This window comes from Corapipo altera, unplaced genomic scaffold (assembly GCF_003945725.1).
Source record: "Corapipo altera isolate COAL_440 unplaced genomic scaffold, ASM394572v1 67, whole genome shotgun sequence".
Taxonomy (NCBI): Eukaryota; Metazoa; Chordata; class Aves; order Passeriformes; family Pipridae; genus Corapipo; species Corapipo altera.
In genome coordinates, this window is record NW_020884906.1 from 8,985,448 (window position 1) to 9,000,475 (window position 15,028).

At 42.3% G+C, this 15,028-nt stretch overlaps 1 protein-coding gene across 1 annotated transcript in view; it reads right to left on the minus strand.

The window, feature by feature from the left end:
- Positions 1-4,624: 4,624 nt before the first annotated feature.
- PI4KA (phosphatidylinositol 4-kinase alpha) overlaps positions 4,625-15,028 on the minus strand; it is a 56,618-nt gene continuing 46,214 nt past the window's right edge. The window contains exons 42-54 of the mRNA XM_027651875.1: positions 14,573-14,693; positions 14,150-14,279; positions 12,604-12,674; positions 11,667-11,739; positions 11,459-11,529; positions 10,793-10,902; positions 10,072-10,176; positions 9,486-9,611; positions 9,089-9,209; positions 8,259-8,418; positions 7,216-7,305; positions 6,275-6,358; positions 4,625-5,324 (exon numbers count right to left, since the gene is read on the minus strand). Of these exons, the coding sequence (XP_027507676.1) occupies positions 5,273-5,324; positions 6,275-6,358; positions 7,216-7,305; positions 8,259-8,418; positions 9,089-9,209; positions 9,486-9,611; positions 10,072-10,176; positions 10,793-10,902; positions 11,459-11,529; positions 11,667-11,739; positions 12,604-12,674; positions 14,150-14,279; positions 14,573-14,693 (1,314 nt within the window). The 3' untranslated portion in view covers positions 4,625-5,272. The remainder of the gene's footprint in view (positions 5,325-6,274; positions 6,359-7,215; positions 7,306-8,258; positions 8,419-9,088; positions 9,210-9,485; positions 9,612-10,071; positions 10,177-10,792; positions 10,903-11,458; positions 11,530-11,666; positions 11,740-12,603; positions 12,675-14,149; positions 14,280-14,572; positions 14,694-15,028) is intronic.

A 15,028-nucleotide genomic window follows, 5' to 3' on the forward strand; every position in this document is an offset into this window, starting at 1 on the left:
ATGTAACTTGCAGTGGGCAAGAGAACTACATGAGAGCAATATATGATTTTACCCCTTATATTTTTGTTATCCAGAGGAATATTCCTCTGTGAGGTATTGCTCCTATACCTCTACAAGGATGGAATTCCATGACTCAACACTTCTTACATCTGGATCGAAGCTACCACCCCACAAGTTCACTCCTAATCAATATATGTAGCTGGCACTGTCTCCTAGATTTCCTACAATTCAGGCATTTTTTTCCTCTTCCCCAGCAAAGCACAATTTGTTTCATCAGGCTTGTCACTGCAAAGCTGAGATTACATTTCTAGCTCTGTGCCTTGCCAGTGAGGGGTTTTTAATTCCAAAAGGGGTGTGTGTGGTGTCAGGGTACATAGCAGTCTTCGTGTGGGCACTTACACTCATACTCCCAATAATAACTCCCAATTCCCTTCCCCTTTTGGCTGCCATGCTTCCCTTGGGAAGAGATACCTGAATGCAGTCAGATAAGTAACTTTTCCCTTCAGTGAATTGCCAGCCATTGTTATCTGCCTTCCTGATGACTGTGATTGCTCATCTGTGTCACTGTGTCACCCTCCTGGTCTGCTCTCCCTGGCAGGCAGCAGACCACATGTAACATTCACAAACCATAACACAGGCTGCCTGCTCAGGGTTTCTCGCTGCCACAGTAAGCACTGAGGCTCCTGTGGCTCTGCTGACCCTGGAGAGGGATGTGTTAGAATGACACAACTCACAGCAACACTATCACTGCTGTTAGGCAACTGATATTGTACCAGAAATAAACACAACAGCATTGCCTACAATGACAAAGCTCTGGTCACAGGGCTGCTGCAGTGGCAAGGGCCCAGCAGAAACCCACTCCTTTTGGGGAGGCTGTGCTAGTTAGTGAGCCAGCCAGTGCCAGGACTGCACGTTATCAGAGCTCATCTGCTTTTGCCAGCTAAGTAGCTTATCTAAGAAATACACTATGTCACCTTACAAATCTTGCTTCTTCAGGATTATAACTCCTGTGACCTCCCAAATGCAGATTCCTTACAGAAGCAAGTGAGTTGCCAAACCCCTGAGATGGCATACTGTGGGCAACAGTGTGGGGAAGGGTCCTTTGCACCAGGCCTGGAAACTGCAGCAGCACCTCCAAACATCATTTCAAGGTGCTCTCAGTAACAAGGTTCTGTCAGAGAGCCTTCATCTAGAACTGATCCCATCCATGCTGCCCAGAAGACTTTGGACAAACAAAAACCCCACGACTTCACACCAAACAGCACAGGCACAATATTTTTCATAAGGTCACACAATTAATTATGCTTTTAAGCCGTATCTACATTCAGGACAAATTCTTTTGTTTACTGCTCTTTTTTTTTTTTAGAGTGTTCATGTGGAAGCAAGGGGAAAGGATGATGAAAAAGAAAAAAAAGTCTTAATTTAAACCATTCCTTATTGACCACAATCCCTTCCCCCCCTCTCCAGCATTTTTCAACAGAGAACTCTAGCTCCTCTTCCCATGTCTGCTCATTTCATTGGCTCCTCCACCGAGCTCCCATTCCCTGCCCACATGCAGCATGTGCTGGGTGTCTGCAGGGGGTACCACGACCCTGGTACCAGCCAGAACATCACACAGGCACGTTGTGCTAATGGAGGTGGATTGCTTCCCTTCAGTCTCTAACACACATAATGAGATTAGCATTTGAATAGTGCTGATCAAGTTACCAGTAGCTCTGAACTCTGGGTCCATCAGATGCAAATGAATCACTATAAATTTTGCTCCTTTCTGAAGGGCTCTTTATATGCATGGCCAACACAGAAAGAAGTGCAGTGGGTATTAGCCCAGGAAGTCTGTCTCTCACCATGACCAGGAATTTCTGAGAGTGGAGAAACCATAGAAGCATCTTTCCTTAGATAATTTTTTTTTTTAAGAGCAGGTTTTCTCCCTCTTTTCTCCCAAGACTGTGCAGGCATCAGGATGTATTCCAGCATAAGGTTAAGAGACAAAAACCTTCACAAAACCTTCATGTAGGTCTTAATTCCATCTGTTCTTAATTACCTGAGTAACTTCTGAAAGTCCTGCCAGCTTCCTTGTGCCAAGGACATATCCTTCCCTGGTGGGAGGATGAAGGTGAGGTCTGTGCTGTCTCCAGCTGCACTGATCCAGTATCACCAAAGCATTTGCAGTATCATGAAGCGTCTTAGTGTCCTCAACTCCTCAGTCTCCCTGGAGGAAGATACAGTACACATCCCATGTAGGAAAAATCATGTTTAGGGTACTGCTTTGCATGATTAAATGTAAACAGCCTAATCCCCTCCATGGATGCTCAGTTATAGGGGAGTCTTCTCCCACCTCTGTTCTGTGGGAAGGAATCCCGAGGAGAGGGGAAGAACACACAGTCAACTCGTAAAAACAAAATCTGCAGATGTCAGGTGAGCTCAGGCACACACCAAAGCTCCCCTGACACCACAGCAGGAAAAGAAGTTCCAGGAGCTCATCATTCCTACTAACATGGAGTTTTAACACATTCACAACATTTCTGCAACCTTCAGAGCAGAAGGAATGATAGAACCAAGTTATCTCAAATGCAGTCATCCTAGAGTTTTTAAGACACTACTGCAAACAAGCCTGTTCTTGCAGTAACTCCAGCTGACCACCACATGCAGTGGACTCCAGCTGCTTTCATTTCTCTGGGTCTAGAACCTCATTTGAGTTTTCATTTTACACAGTGCATTTATTTTGAGGTGCAGGAAAGAAAAATACATGCACATAAGCATTAACTTGAATTAACAAAATATAAGAACTCCTCATCACCTGCCCTGAGAAGAGTAGAAATCTTCACATTTCATCACTCCACCTGCTTCTCACTAGAGGAAACATGTGAGGAAGTTTATCATTCTTGTAGTGTCAATCAGCTCCTTTCCTATGGAGCCTAAATAGGTACAACTGGCCGCAGGCACAGAGCACCAAAATTACTCCATGTCCCAGTTGCTAATATTATAAATCAAAATTAAATCAGTAATTAAAGCAGTTCTTGCACACTACTTCTCCCTGGTGGTCCTCCAAACCTCTTTACAAAGCCAGTGGCAGCTCTCATTTTGCTAATGAGAAAGCAGTTCAGAGCCCAGCTCGCTGTGAGCCACCCACTGCACAGGCAACAGACAAGACCCATTTTAACACCCATGGCAAAAGCAGGCGTAATTTTTTAATGGAACAGGTGAGCTGCAGCCCTTCCACAGTGGGAAAAGTGCCAGGCCCTTCTCTGCACCACGCACGACACCCACTCCAAAGGCAGAGCCAAGGCACGCTGCCCTCGCTGCCCCCTCTCCTGCTCCCTGAGCTGCGAGCACAGCAGAGCAGCTCCCTTCTCTGCAGGGACCTCCCCAGCCAGCCTGGAGGCGGGATAACGGAGTCCCCCTTAGCAGCTCCACCTTCCCTGGGTGACACGCTGGGAATTCCCTCAGCAAAGCAGAAACTCACCCTGCGACACCTAAGAGCTGACTCAGAGGTGCTCAAAAAGGCACACTACCAAGGGGCAGCCATCCCCTCACGCACACACCACCCTGCACGGCTCGGCTCGGCGCCACAGCCCAGCTCCTGAGGAGCCCCAGGAACCCGGCCGGGACACCTACAGCCCCGGCTCTGCCCCCGGGGGCCACACACAACAACCCCTCGAAAAGCGAAGCCTTCACGGGAATGGCAACACCGTGCTCCTTCAACTGGGCGCGGCAAAGCCCCACCCTCAGCGCTGGACCCGCCTCAGGGCGGGGTCTCCCTCACGACGCCTCCGTCCCACCGCTCTGAGAGCTCTTCGGGGCTGGATCTTTCTCATGTCTCGACGCTGAGCTTTCCTCGGGGCAGTGTCCCGTGTTCTCCTCACGCATCAGGGCTGGGTCTCTCTCAAGACACCTCCGTCCTCCGGCACCGAGCGCTCTTCGGGGCTGGATCTTTCTCGTGCCTCAGCGCTGAGCTCTCCTCGGGGCGGTGTCTCCTGTTCTCCTCACGCGTCAAGGGCTGGGTCTCCCTTATGACACCTCCGCCCCTCAGCGCTCAGGGCTGTGCCCCCTCACCGCCGAACCCTCCGCGGGGCTGTGTCGCGTGTCCCCGTCGCCCCTCAGGGCTCGATCCCCCTCATGGCTGGGCCCCCTCGTCGCGCGCCGGGCCCTCCCCTCAGCCCGGTGCCCGCACTCGCCGCAGCCGCCAGGGGGCGCCCCAGGGCCCCGCCAGCCCCGTCCCTGAGGGGCACGGGCTGGACATGTGGGGAAACACCCCTAAAGAGGGGAAAAAACCCTAAAGAGGGAACAAAAAACCTACAGAGGGGACAGCCCGCGTTTTTAAGAGCCCATTCTAGAACGACAAGCATGTAGAAAGAGAAAAAGGACCCCAAAGAACTGTGTCCCAGCCCAGGGTAGGATTCCTTTGTCAGCAACACGGGGAAGCTTTATCCTTGGTCCTTCAGCTCTTGCACAAAATATTTATTTGATGAACAAAAAAATGTCATTTAAGATGGACAAGCAACTGAAGAAGAAATCAGATTTCTCCATTAGAAAGAAAGGTCATAATAATAATGAACAGTATACAAACGTGCAGAGTCATGTCTATAAACTAAAAACAGCCCAGGGCAAAAGATTTGAAACAGACACAAAGTCTAAGGTCTTTTATTACATTTTATAGATTAAATATATCTTCAGTAGAGTCTCTCTTTTAAAACACACAAAAGGAAAAAATACATTCTTCATGTACATATGAAATACTGACCACGTAGCAGGGACCATGTACAGTGCAAAGTATGAACACAGCTACACAGACATCACCACCTTGGATGATTATCAGGCTTTTTCTACAGTAAAATTGGAACAAGTCAACATTTCTGTTTCCAAAGAGAAATCCATACCCTTCCCTTCCATGGCATTTTGTGGGATTGTGCAGGAAAGGGTTTTATTTATGTTTTAAAGGTTTTATAAAATCCTTGCATTGCATGAAAAATTATCAAATTCCTCAAGCTTTGCCTCTTTCACACATTCAATAATCATAGTACAATTTTTATTGTGATTGCAACCCAACTCCAAAAATCCAGGGAAAAACAGAAATATATATAACCTGGTATACAGAAAGGGATGAATCAGACTGATTGTTGCATTGTCCAGGAAACATGTTACCCACATGTAGAACACACAAAGAAGATGGAAGATGGAGAGGTGTGACAGAGCATCTCCTATTTATCACAAGTTTGGAGTGAGGGCACAGGGTTGCACGTTGCACTTCACGGCAGTGAATCTCTAGTGTCTCTCAGTATGGGATGTCATTCTGGTAGTACTGGATCATGTCATATGTCCTACTCCTAAAGAAGAAAAGCAAAGCCAGAAGTAAGTCAAAGTTTAAAAAAACACTCCACCCATTGTCACAGAAACATTAATCAGGATCCCAAAGAAACAAAACATGGGTGAAGGAAATCAGCTGCTAATCAAAACTAGCCCTCCATGCTTTGAAGGCATTATGAAGGCCCAGCTAACTGTTATGACAGCACAAAACATCCTGTTCTTGTTTAAGCTAGGAAGTGTATAATGAATGAAGCAAGATCATCAGAGCTGCATGGAGACAAGATTATGTGGAAATAAAAGTCATCTTAATTCAGGAGAATGCTAATATTGAAAATAAAAGTGCAGAGGAAATAACAGCATTAATAGCAGTGTCTCTGATGAGTGACTGAGCAAACAAATCTCAGCTTGTTACAGATAACTCAATTATCCATGGGCAGAGCTTATTCAGGTCACAGACTAACCATGCCACAGATAGAGAAGGTCAGGCTTGTCAGAACTAAGCTGGCCCTGGGCAATCACACAGTAGTGTTACTGCCTTCAAACTCCCCAGTATTCATCTAAGATTTGGAGCAGGTGCACCAGCAAGAACTGGAACATCCAATTAGTTCTAGTGGGGCTGTATCTGAGCCAGTGAGTGGTACTGGTCTTGAGCTGACCACACATGGAACTACACAAGTTTGTATTAGACTCTCCACAGTCTGTATTATCTGGGATAATAAAACATGCACTTAAGATGTTTAACTATTACATTTACTCTTTATACTAACCAGCCTTAGCTTAAGTCTTCCTTCCCAGTGTAAAAGTGAGGAGATGCAGAATGTTCAGAAGTAAAGCGCTATCCTGCACTATCTAAATATCAACAACTCATAAATGTTTGATATCTGACTGATAAAATTCTATTTTTCAGCTCTACTCAAAGCCCGATGACCTTCCTTTAGCCACAGGGAGAAGACATGCACAGATGCCAAACCTGTTGCTGAGGAAACAACTCTGGATGATCTTGATGATGAAAGTTGCGGCCTCCCGTTCAGTCATGTTGGGGCTGAACCTGTGTCTGTATGCAGAAAATCACAAAAAGCAAGAGAAAATTAGTGAAGTTTCCTTTGAACGTGATACAAATGTGTCTTTGCATAAGCTCAGCTGCTGCAAGTACCTACTTCTTGTGAGACCACCTGGTACAAATTACATAATGTTTTAACAAGCACTTACTGTTAGTCTAATAGTGGAGACACAAGCTGTGAACTTTTCATCAGTCTAGTCGTGACTCCAGGAACAGCCAATCCCTCTTTTGAGGCAGCTGCTGCTTTTAAAATATGTCTGTACCTAATACTGCCCTTGAGCTCCAGCCCATCATACTTCATGAATCTGTGCTTATCTTTAGGAAACTGCAGAAAGTTAAAAGCAAGAAATGCTGAGCTAACTGCTCACTCTGGAGTGAACTGTGGAGGCATAAACCTGAAGGGCTGTTTAAAGTGTCACATTAGAAACTGTATTTGCCTAAGCTGTTTTATGTTACCTCATAGTTTCATTCAGTACTGCATTAGCTGTAGAACAAATATTAAGAGGCTGTTATTCAGACTCTGACATCATTTCAGAGGACAGACTCTGCAACACATCATATCTCAATTAAAGTAAATCTTTCATTTAGTTTTATTTTGCTAGTCTTAGAGACTTAAAGATAACCCATGTACTTGCACAGTCACTGAACAGCTTGACCTTAATTCTACAAAATGGTCTCTCTAGAATTCTTACTTTCCAAGATATTATATAAACAAGTTCCTATTTTTACAACTATAGGACATTTAAGATATTTGAGCAGCATGACACCTATACTCACTGCACAAGCTGTGGCAGTATAAATTCTGTGAGGAACATAAGAACACATTTTCCAGTTCAGACATGCTGACTTACTTCAACAGCTTGATTGTCTGCCCTCGGAAACAGGGCAGCCCTGTATCCAACATGAGTGTAACCAGTGAGACCACAGCATCCATGTAAGGCCTGGAGAAAAAGGGGACAAAGAGGTTACAGCACTCAAACTTCTGCAGCATTAGCAGCTACAGCAGGCAGCTGAGGAGTTCAACGAGCTGGATCACACCTTTTTCTGTAATTAAATCAACACAAATAATCCTCTTACATTTGCTGGTGAAGCTACACCATTGTTTGCAATCTGTCACCTTAATTAAATTTCACTCCTTTACTGCTGGACTACCAAATACTCAGAATGCTGCAAGATGAAATCTCAAGGATTATACAAAGCAGTGCTTTAACAAACAACATTTCTTTGGTATCAAAAAGGTGAATCAGTGCACCAAAACAGTACAAAAGGCTGAAAGCAGCAACAGGAACATATTATCTTTTAATTCCTAATTACTCTATGTAATTCATTGCTACATCGGCCCAGCTTCCCTTCTCCTTCCTGATCTCTTACTCAGAACATTTATTATCTACCAAGCTATTACTCTACTACTTGTGACACATTTGCCTTGACACAAAACTTTGTCCAGACTGTTCCCCCTCAGGGAACCAAACTGATCTTGACTCCAAGCCAGCCCCTCTGGGGCTCCTAGCTGAAGAAACTTCAATTCTGTAAGATAATATCAATAATACTTTAAACTCATGATAGAAAGAGCTTTTATTTAAACTGTATTGAACAGTCCTCCTCCCACCCACACGCAAAAGTACATTAAATCGTGTGATGAAATGTGTGTAACATCACATTTCTGAATTGAATATATAAAATTTTCAAACATAAAGTAAGGACAGAAAAAAAATGCCACAAAGATAAGCTTTAAAACAGTAGGATTATTACATTGTTTCAAAGTTTGCAAGATGTAAACAGGACAGTCCAACAGGCTCAGACCCCCTACAGATAAAGGTTTATTACTATTTATCTTCTCATCTGGTTTTGGGCATGCAAGCACTTCCACTTTTGACAGTTAAGAACACCTTACCTGACTGCCAGATAGCCTCTGACACACATCTCCATAAACCACTTGAATGGAGTTGCCTCCATTTTTCCTCCCATTATCATCACCATCTCATCTGTCAGCTTAATGTCGGGCTCCCAGCCCAGGTTTCCACCAGGTGAGCTTTCAAACATGAATCCAAAATCTGTGCACAAAAGATAAACCACCTCATAACTCTGTTGGTTAATTGTGTGCTGTTAAAGCTGACAGAAGAAAGGAGAGGTGGATTTCATGTATTAATACAAACATTTTAACTCCAACCAGAAAAAAGCTTTGGTGAAGTGTAGCAACACCAACAAAAGCATCATCACCATGACATTAGACTAGAGATAAGAATGGTGATATCAAATAAACTCCTTGATGAAATATCTGTGCAGTTCCAGAAAAGCGAAGACAAAGCAGAGGTTACAGCCTCACAAAATTATATAAATTTACTTGTCAGGTTTAATTCAGACCCCTACAGTGGTGAAAGGAACCCAAAGACATGTTTCTATAATTATACACATATGTGCACACACACATACATGTGTATGCATGTATGAGTTATGTATACATGTGTAATCCATACATATGTGTGTACATATTTCCTGAAGCTGATTAAACTTTGCAAAGCTAAATTCAAACAGAAGCAGCCAACACAAATATACAGCACTGAACAGGCAGGGAAATAGCCACGTACGTTTCCCAACTGCCAAATCAGTATATGGATTGATCTCCAAAGGGAAATGGCTTCTTGTCTTACTGCCTTTTATCAGCAATACTTAACAGCAGAAGGGAAGGGTAAAGACTGAAATTCAGATATGCATATGACTGACCAATATGAATGATGTGTCCCTTTTTGTCCAGCATGATGTTGCCATTGTGCCTGTCCTTGATCTGGAGCAGGAACAGGAGCAGACTGTAGGCAGCCATGCTGCGGATGAAGTTGTAGCGAGCCTGTACAAACAACAGAGGGAATTTAATAACTCTCCATCAGGAGATGACACAGATGAATAAAGTTTTTAGTTTGAAGCAATGTTCAATGATATTCTCAATACATCTACAGCTGCAATAACTTATTTAGCTAACTCACTCATAGCTAAAAATGGATTATCAGCATCAGAAACCAGACACAGCATTATGGCAGTCATTATCCAATTATCTGTCATTATTTCTTATAGCTAGAATGTTTCTCAGTTGAGATTTTGCTGTGCTTGCCAACTGATATTTTACCTTCTGGAATGCAAGGGTAGACTCATCTCCATATTGCCTTGTAAAGTAATCATACATCCCAAAGTCTGTCTGCCTGCCCAGCTGGTCACGGGATGTGCAGTCAGGAATGCACTCAATAACACCACACTGGAGGGCAAGAGGAGAAACAGGTCTGTGAAGCACACTCCCAAAATATATTTTGTTCATGGCTCCTGGCAGTCATACAGGTCCTCTGGGAAATGTGGGGAAGCCTATAGATCACTAAATACAGAATTTCTAGTTTATTCTAAAAAAAAGTATATCCACTATTTTAGGATTTCCATGCAATATGAGTTCTGTGACTTTCCACTGACTTGCACAATGTAGTCCCAAAAATCAAACAGCAAACATGAATAACCACAAGCAGCAAAATTTCAGAGCCAAAAGCTGTAGAAAAGCAGGAAGCAGGAAAGGAAAGGCTGTTTTTACTGCTGGTACTTCAAATATTTGGCATAAACTACATGGGCAGTACTTCCTTGCAATATGGAATTTTTATATGTGCTGGAAGAAAAAGTCTTTTTTAATTAGGAACTATTTTCTACAGCACTACAGTTAATTGCCCACTTACCCCAGGAGCTGTGGCCACCACTCTGTATGGAAACACAAAAAGATCCAGGCCTACCAGCTGAAAGATGTTCTTGAAGAGATCGATGATTTGCAAAGCCAACATGTCCTGTTATACAGGAGAAAAATGGCACAAGCATTACAGGGGTTACGGGTCATAAACGAGATTACAAAAATGCTCTGAAGAACTCTGAAGTGCACATTAAGCTGCCCCAGCAGGTCTGCAGATGTGTGCTTGTGCAGGCACTGTGGCTCTGGGGGAAATCAAAAGGGGAACTGATAAATGCTGTTTAGGTGGGCAGCAAACAACACTGATGATTTAACTGCTGACTTCAGAAGAACAAACTTTCCATCACCCTTTGATAAGAGGGCTACTAACAACTCCAGAGATAATAACCAACATTCCCTCTTAATCAAATCCCATCAAGCTTCAATGTACAAGATCCCACCTTGGGAACTATTGCTACGTTATCAACAGTAAATGTTGAAAAATTGAAAAACAAACTCTAAAAAGGAATTGTAAGACATAGTAAACTGTCTTGAAAGAATGGCCTTTATTACCAAACCATTATTTCTCCAGGGGTACAACGCAGCTCTCTCCCTCAGTCCATAACTAGTGGTGATTCTCAAAGTTCCAAAGAAAAATATTTCTATACTAAAATAATTTTCTTCTTGCATATTGTCACCTACAAATCTGTCTTCTGTAAGTGCCAACAGCCTTGTACCTGTCTGCAGTCATCGCCCACTTTGAAGATGGCTGCCTGCCAGCAGATCTTCTTGCTGTCCACCTTCTCTTCTGCGCTTTCGTCGATGGAATCAGAACGACAGCGCAGACCTGCAACGGGAGCACAACGTGAAACCCAGGCAAGGACTTGCATTAGTGACTTCCCATCAGGACAAGCCTTCTGCACTCAAACTCACAACATTTCACTGCAGGTGCATTACAGATATTTCTGCCTTGCAGTTCCCTTTGTCAACTGGAACATCTCAAACAAGTGTTCACGATACACCTGATAAATGCCTGCGTTGCATCAAGCCAGTCAGCTGGAGCATCCCACAAAATGTATTATGAGAAAAAACTGCCAAAACCTGGTATTTATTACAGTTTAAAAACCAGGAAAAGGCCATCACTGTTTATTTTAGTCTGAAATAACTGCTGAACTTCAGGATCCCCGTGTGGCTTGCTTCCTGGAAGTTAAAAGAGGATTTAAATTTTCAGAATTTTCATCTCTCTGTGATACAGTTCCATTTCTCAGCTGAACCACTGCAGATGAAGATCAACATGGAAATAATTTTACTGCAGCAGTACAGGTCAATAAAAGCAGGCAACATTAAAGGAATTGCTGACTCTAATTAATTACAGTGTCAGTAATTAAGATGCAGTTACTAACCTTCTTTTTCAAGCTCACTGACTCCACATCGTTTCACTTTAAATTTGGCCAGATAGGGTGCTTTTGCTGCACTAAATTGTAACAAAAACAAAGATGATGATGATGATAAGCCAAACAAGAATTTATATAGAAAAAATACCTGAATATCATGAATTAATGTTATAAATTTTTTTACATATATATAAAAGAATTAACAAGAGCATGGTACCTCTGCATAGGAGTTCCTGATTTGTAATCAATGTCCAGCACAATGGCTTCAGGATTGCTGGGCAAGTAACAGCCTGCAAAATGGAGCAGACAGCTGAGAACAAATCCACTGGCTGGTGAGACAGTGCAAGTTGGAGAGTAACTGATGTCAGTGCCTATAACTTCAGCACATAGTTTTGAATTAAATAAAATATTAGAGAAAAACTGGCTATTACAGTCTGTGAGCCACAAAGGACACAGGATCCTGTGCATTAATGAGTGATTGCCAGAAACTAATAAACTACAGTTTTGAGGTACTACTGCAGAATCTGTGCCACAGAAATGTACAGAGAGGACTTCTCTTACAACAGTCCCTCACAAGATGTGGCAGCATCTCCCAGTGCCCTGGGAGTGCCCTCAGCCACCAACACTGTAAGACCTCTTACACTGAGATCAGGAAAAACTTTCATCAAACTCCATTTTAAAGAGAAGATTCAGACTGGGAAAATATATGTTCAAGATTTGAAAGGACTTTCAGATAATGACATTTCACAAGAATGCGTGATGGGAGAAAGAGGAGAATGAAAGGAAGTGGACATGCTTCATTCTTGAGACAGCAAAACTTCTCAAAAACACCTCATCTTCTTAAAAGAGGTGGTACAAAGAAAACGTTTATTTATCCTTCCTCTTCAGACATACATTTCTACTTCTATCCATGATGTGCATTATCTAACTTGCTTTTGGGCAAGTTTTGATGCACCATATAGAAATTATTGGATGGGTAAGAATATTTTATTTTTTTTCTACAGAGAAACAACCAAACTACAACAGAAGAACAGCCACCAGCACCAAAACTGAGAGCTGCCATTTGCAGAGATTTCAAGATTTGCTTGCAGAAAACACGGTTCTTATGTTCAAAGCAAAAGCCCATGATTTTATATGATTAAATCACTTCTTACCAGGTTGCACTTTCACCTCAGACAGAGCACTCAAACAAGCTTTTTTTCTTTCATCTCCTTTAGGGAATGGCCTAGAAAGATGAATGATCTTTTATTTATCTGCATACTATATTTCTCTATGTACCAGCCTCAAATTTGTTCCAAACTTACACAAACTTCACTAAAAATGTTTCTTCCTGCCCCACTTCCAGAGAACTTACAGGCTCAATACCTGACCAGAACATTTTCGATCTTAACGAAGGTTACAGTCTTTGCTTTGTAGATTTAACATTGATCTGACACACAAGTTGTTGCCAAACCCAAACAGCATAACAGATGTGAGTGAAATACATGAAGGCTCTTCCTGACACAGATATTTGAGCATAATTATACCTTTGTAAGCATTGCTATAGTTATGCCAACAAAACTCTCTCCCTTGTGGAACTTACTCCAGGATAAGGCAGCTGATAAGTTTTAGTTATGCTCTAGTTTTAAGCAGTACAGCAAATTACTGAAGCAGCAACATAACACTTAAGATAATTAAATCATCACAGGTTATTTATTTCTTTCATCTACAAAGCAAACAGCATCCTCTCTGTGTTGTGTCTTTACACTAGAGATGCACAAAAATAAGACTCATTCTAAGGCTGGGGTGCAAACTGCAATGCTTGCAAAGCACAATTATCAGTGGTTGCTCAAACGTGACTTCATACTTAGAAACACTTGATTTAATTCTAAATATCAAGACATTCAGCTCCTAACCCCCTCCTTTAAACTCATCCCACTGGGTGAAAACTTCTTCACGTGCACAGAGAAAGTCCCAAATATTGGGTTGTTTCTGTCATATAAGTGTCCTTTAACCTGATTCCCTTATCCTGGTGATTTGCAAAACTTCATTTTAAGAGAGGTATGTTCTATGTTCCAGAAAATACATTTTATATGACTTTCAAATACTATCACACACCAGAGAGTGTTTTAAAAATATGCACTGAAACCCCACTTAGAGACATGAAGCTCGTGTGCTGAGCTGCTGCCACCCACTGACAAGCTTTATCGAAGTTAAATTACGTATCTTACTGCAAAATTTAGAGTCAGGAGTGGGAATTACTCTATGAGTGGGACTTTGAGTTCTAAGAGATCAACAGTCCAATGTTTATGACACCAAATCTTTCTCCATAACCACAATTTAGAAAGGAAAGTAAAAGACTTGCATATACAAAAAGAACAATAATTTTGGTATTACACTGCACAATGAAATCTCTTTGAGAAAATGACAATTTCATGGAGTTGTAGCTGTTTCAGACAGACTGCTGGCCAAGGCATGAGATCACAGCAGATATGAATTATCCCTGAAAGTCAAGCTAAAACGAGCCTTTGCATCCTACTACAACTCTTAAGTTACATTTAAGACAAAAAAAAGGTCTTTATTATCATATAAATAATAATTCCTTTTTTCCCCCCCCCTCAAAACACTATCCCAATACCCTTAAAAGCCTCTAATTAGGAACTGGTAACAAACAGAACAGTGAGCCCCAAAAGAGCACAATTTCTGAAGTACAACACTTACTTGATAATGGCTGAAACGTTGGTGATTTTATTGAAGAAATCAAATTCTCTCTGGTAGAACTCCTTGGCTGGGCCAGACAATGAGCCAGTTATCTCCTCTACCAGCTGCTCCAGAAGTTCCCCAATGTCAGCTGCATGTGAGAAAAGGGAGCATCTGTGTCAGAAGCTTATTTCTGAAAGCCAAATGTTACAGGTAATGGAAATAACCCCCTTTGGATAGTGTTCACAAACAGGCACTGATGCAAATAGCACTGTGTCTCCACTGACACACTCTGTCAGGCACTGATGCAGAATGGGCCCTACCTCTAGGAACGAGAGAAAACTTTCAGCTAAAACTTCCTGCCAAGAAAGAAGCAGGATGGAGATTTAGTCTGAACTAAGACAAGGAAAGGAGTCAAGTCAGATTATATTTTCAAGCACTCACGATCTTTTTGATGTCCTTCTTCATCCATGTAGATATTAGTTTTCATGTTCCAGATGAATTGGTGAGCCAGGAGCTGGGATTTGGCAGCTGCCCACAGGATGTATTCTCTAACGTAACCCATCTGCAACCACATCCAGCTCAGTAAGGATCAGAGGTCAGCACAGCTCTAGCAGATTCAATATTACTGCTTCTAACAGCTATTCTTCAAACCCAGAAAGTATTAAATGGATGGAAAAAAGACCTTTGCACTCTCATTCAAGACCTTTGAAGAATGACAGTGTATTTTAAAAGGAAGGGAACTGAACTAAACTGTTTTCAGCTTTATTACTGACCTATGTTGTCATTCTAACCAACCTCCTTTCCACCTTTTTGCCATTTTCCATCTGTTCTATTTGGATTTCAAACCTCTGAGCTTAGGGCATCTTCTAGTGTGTGGAAAGCAGAGCACAAAGCACA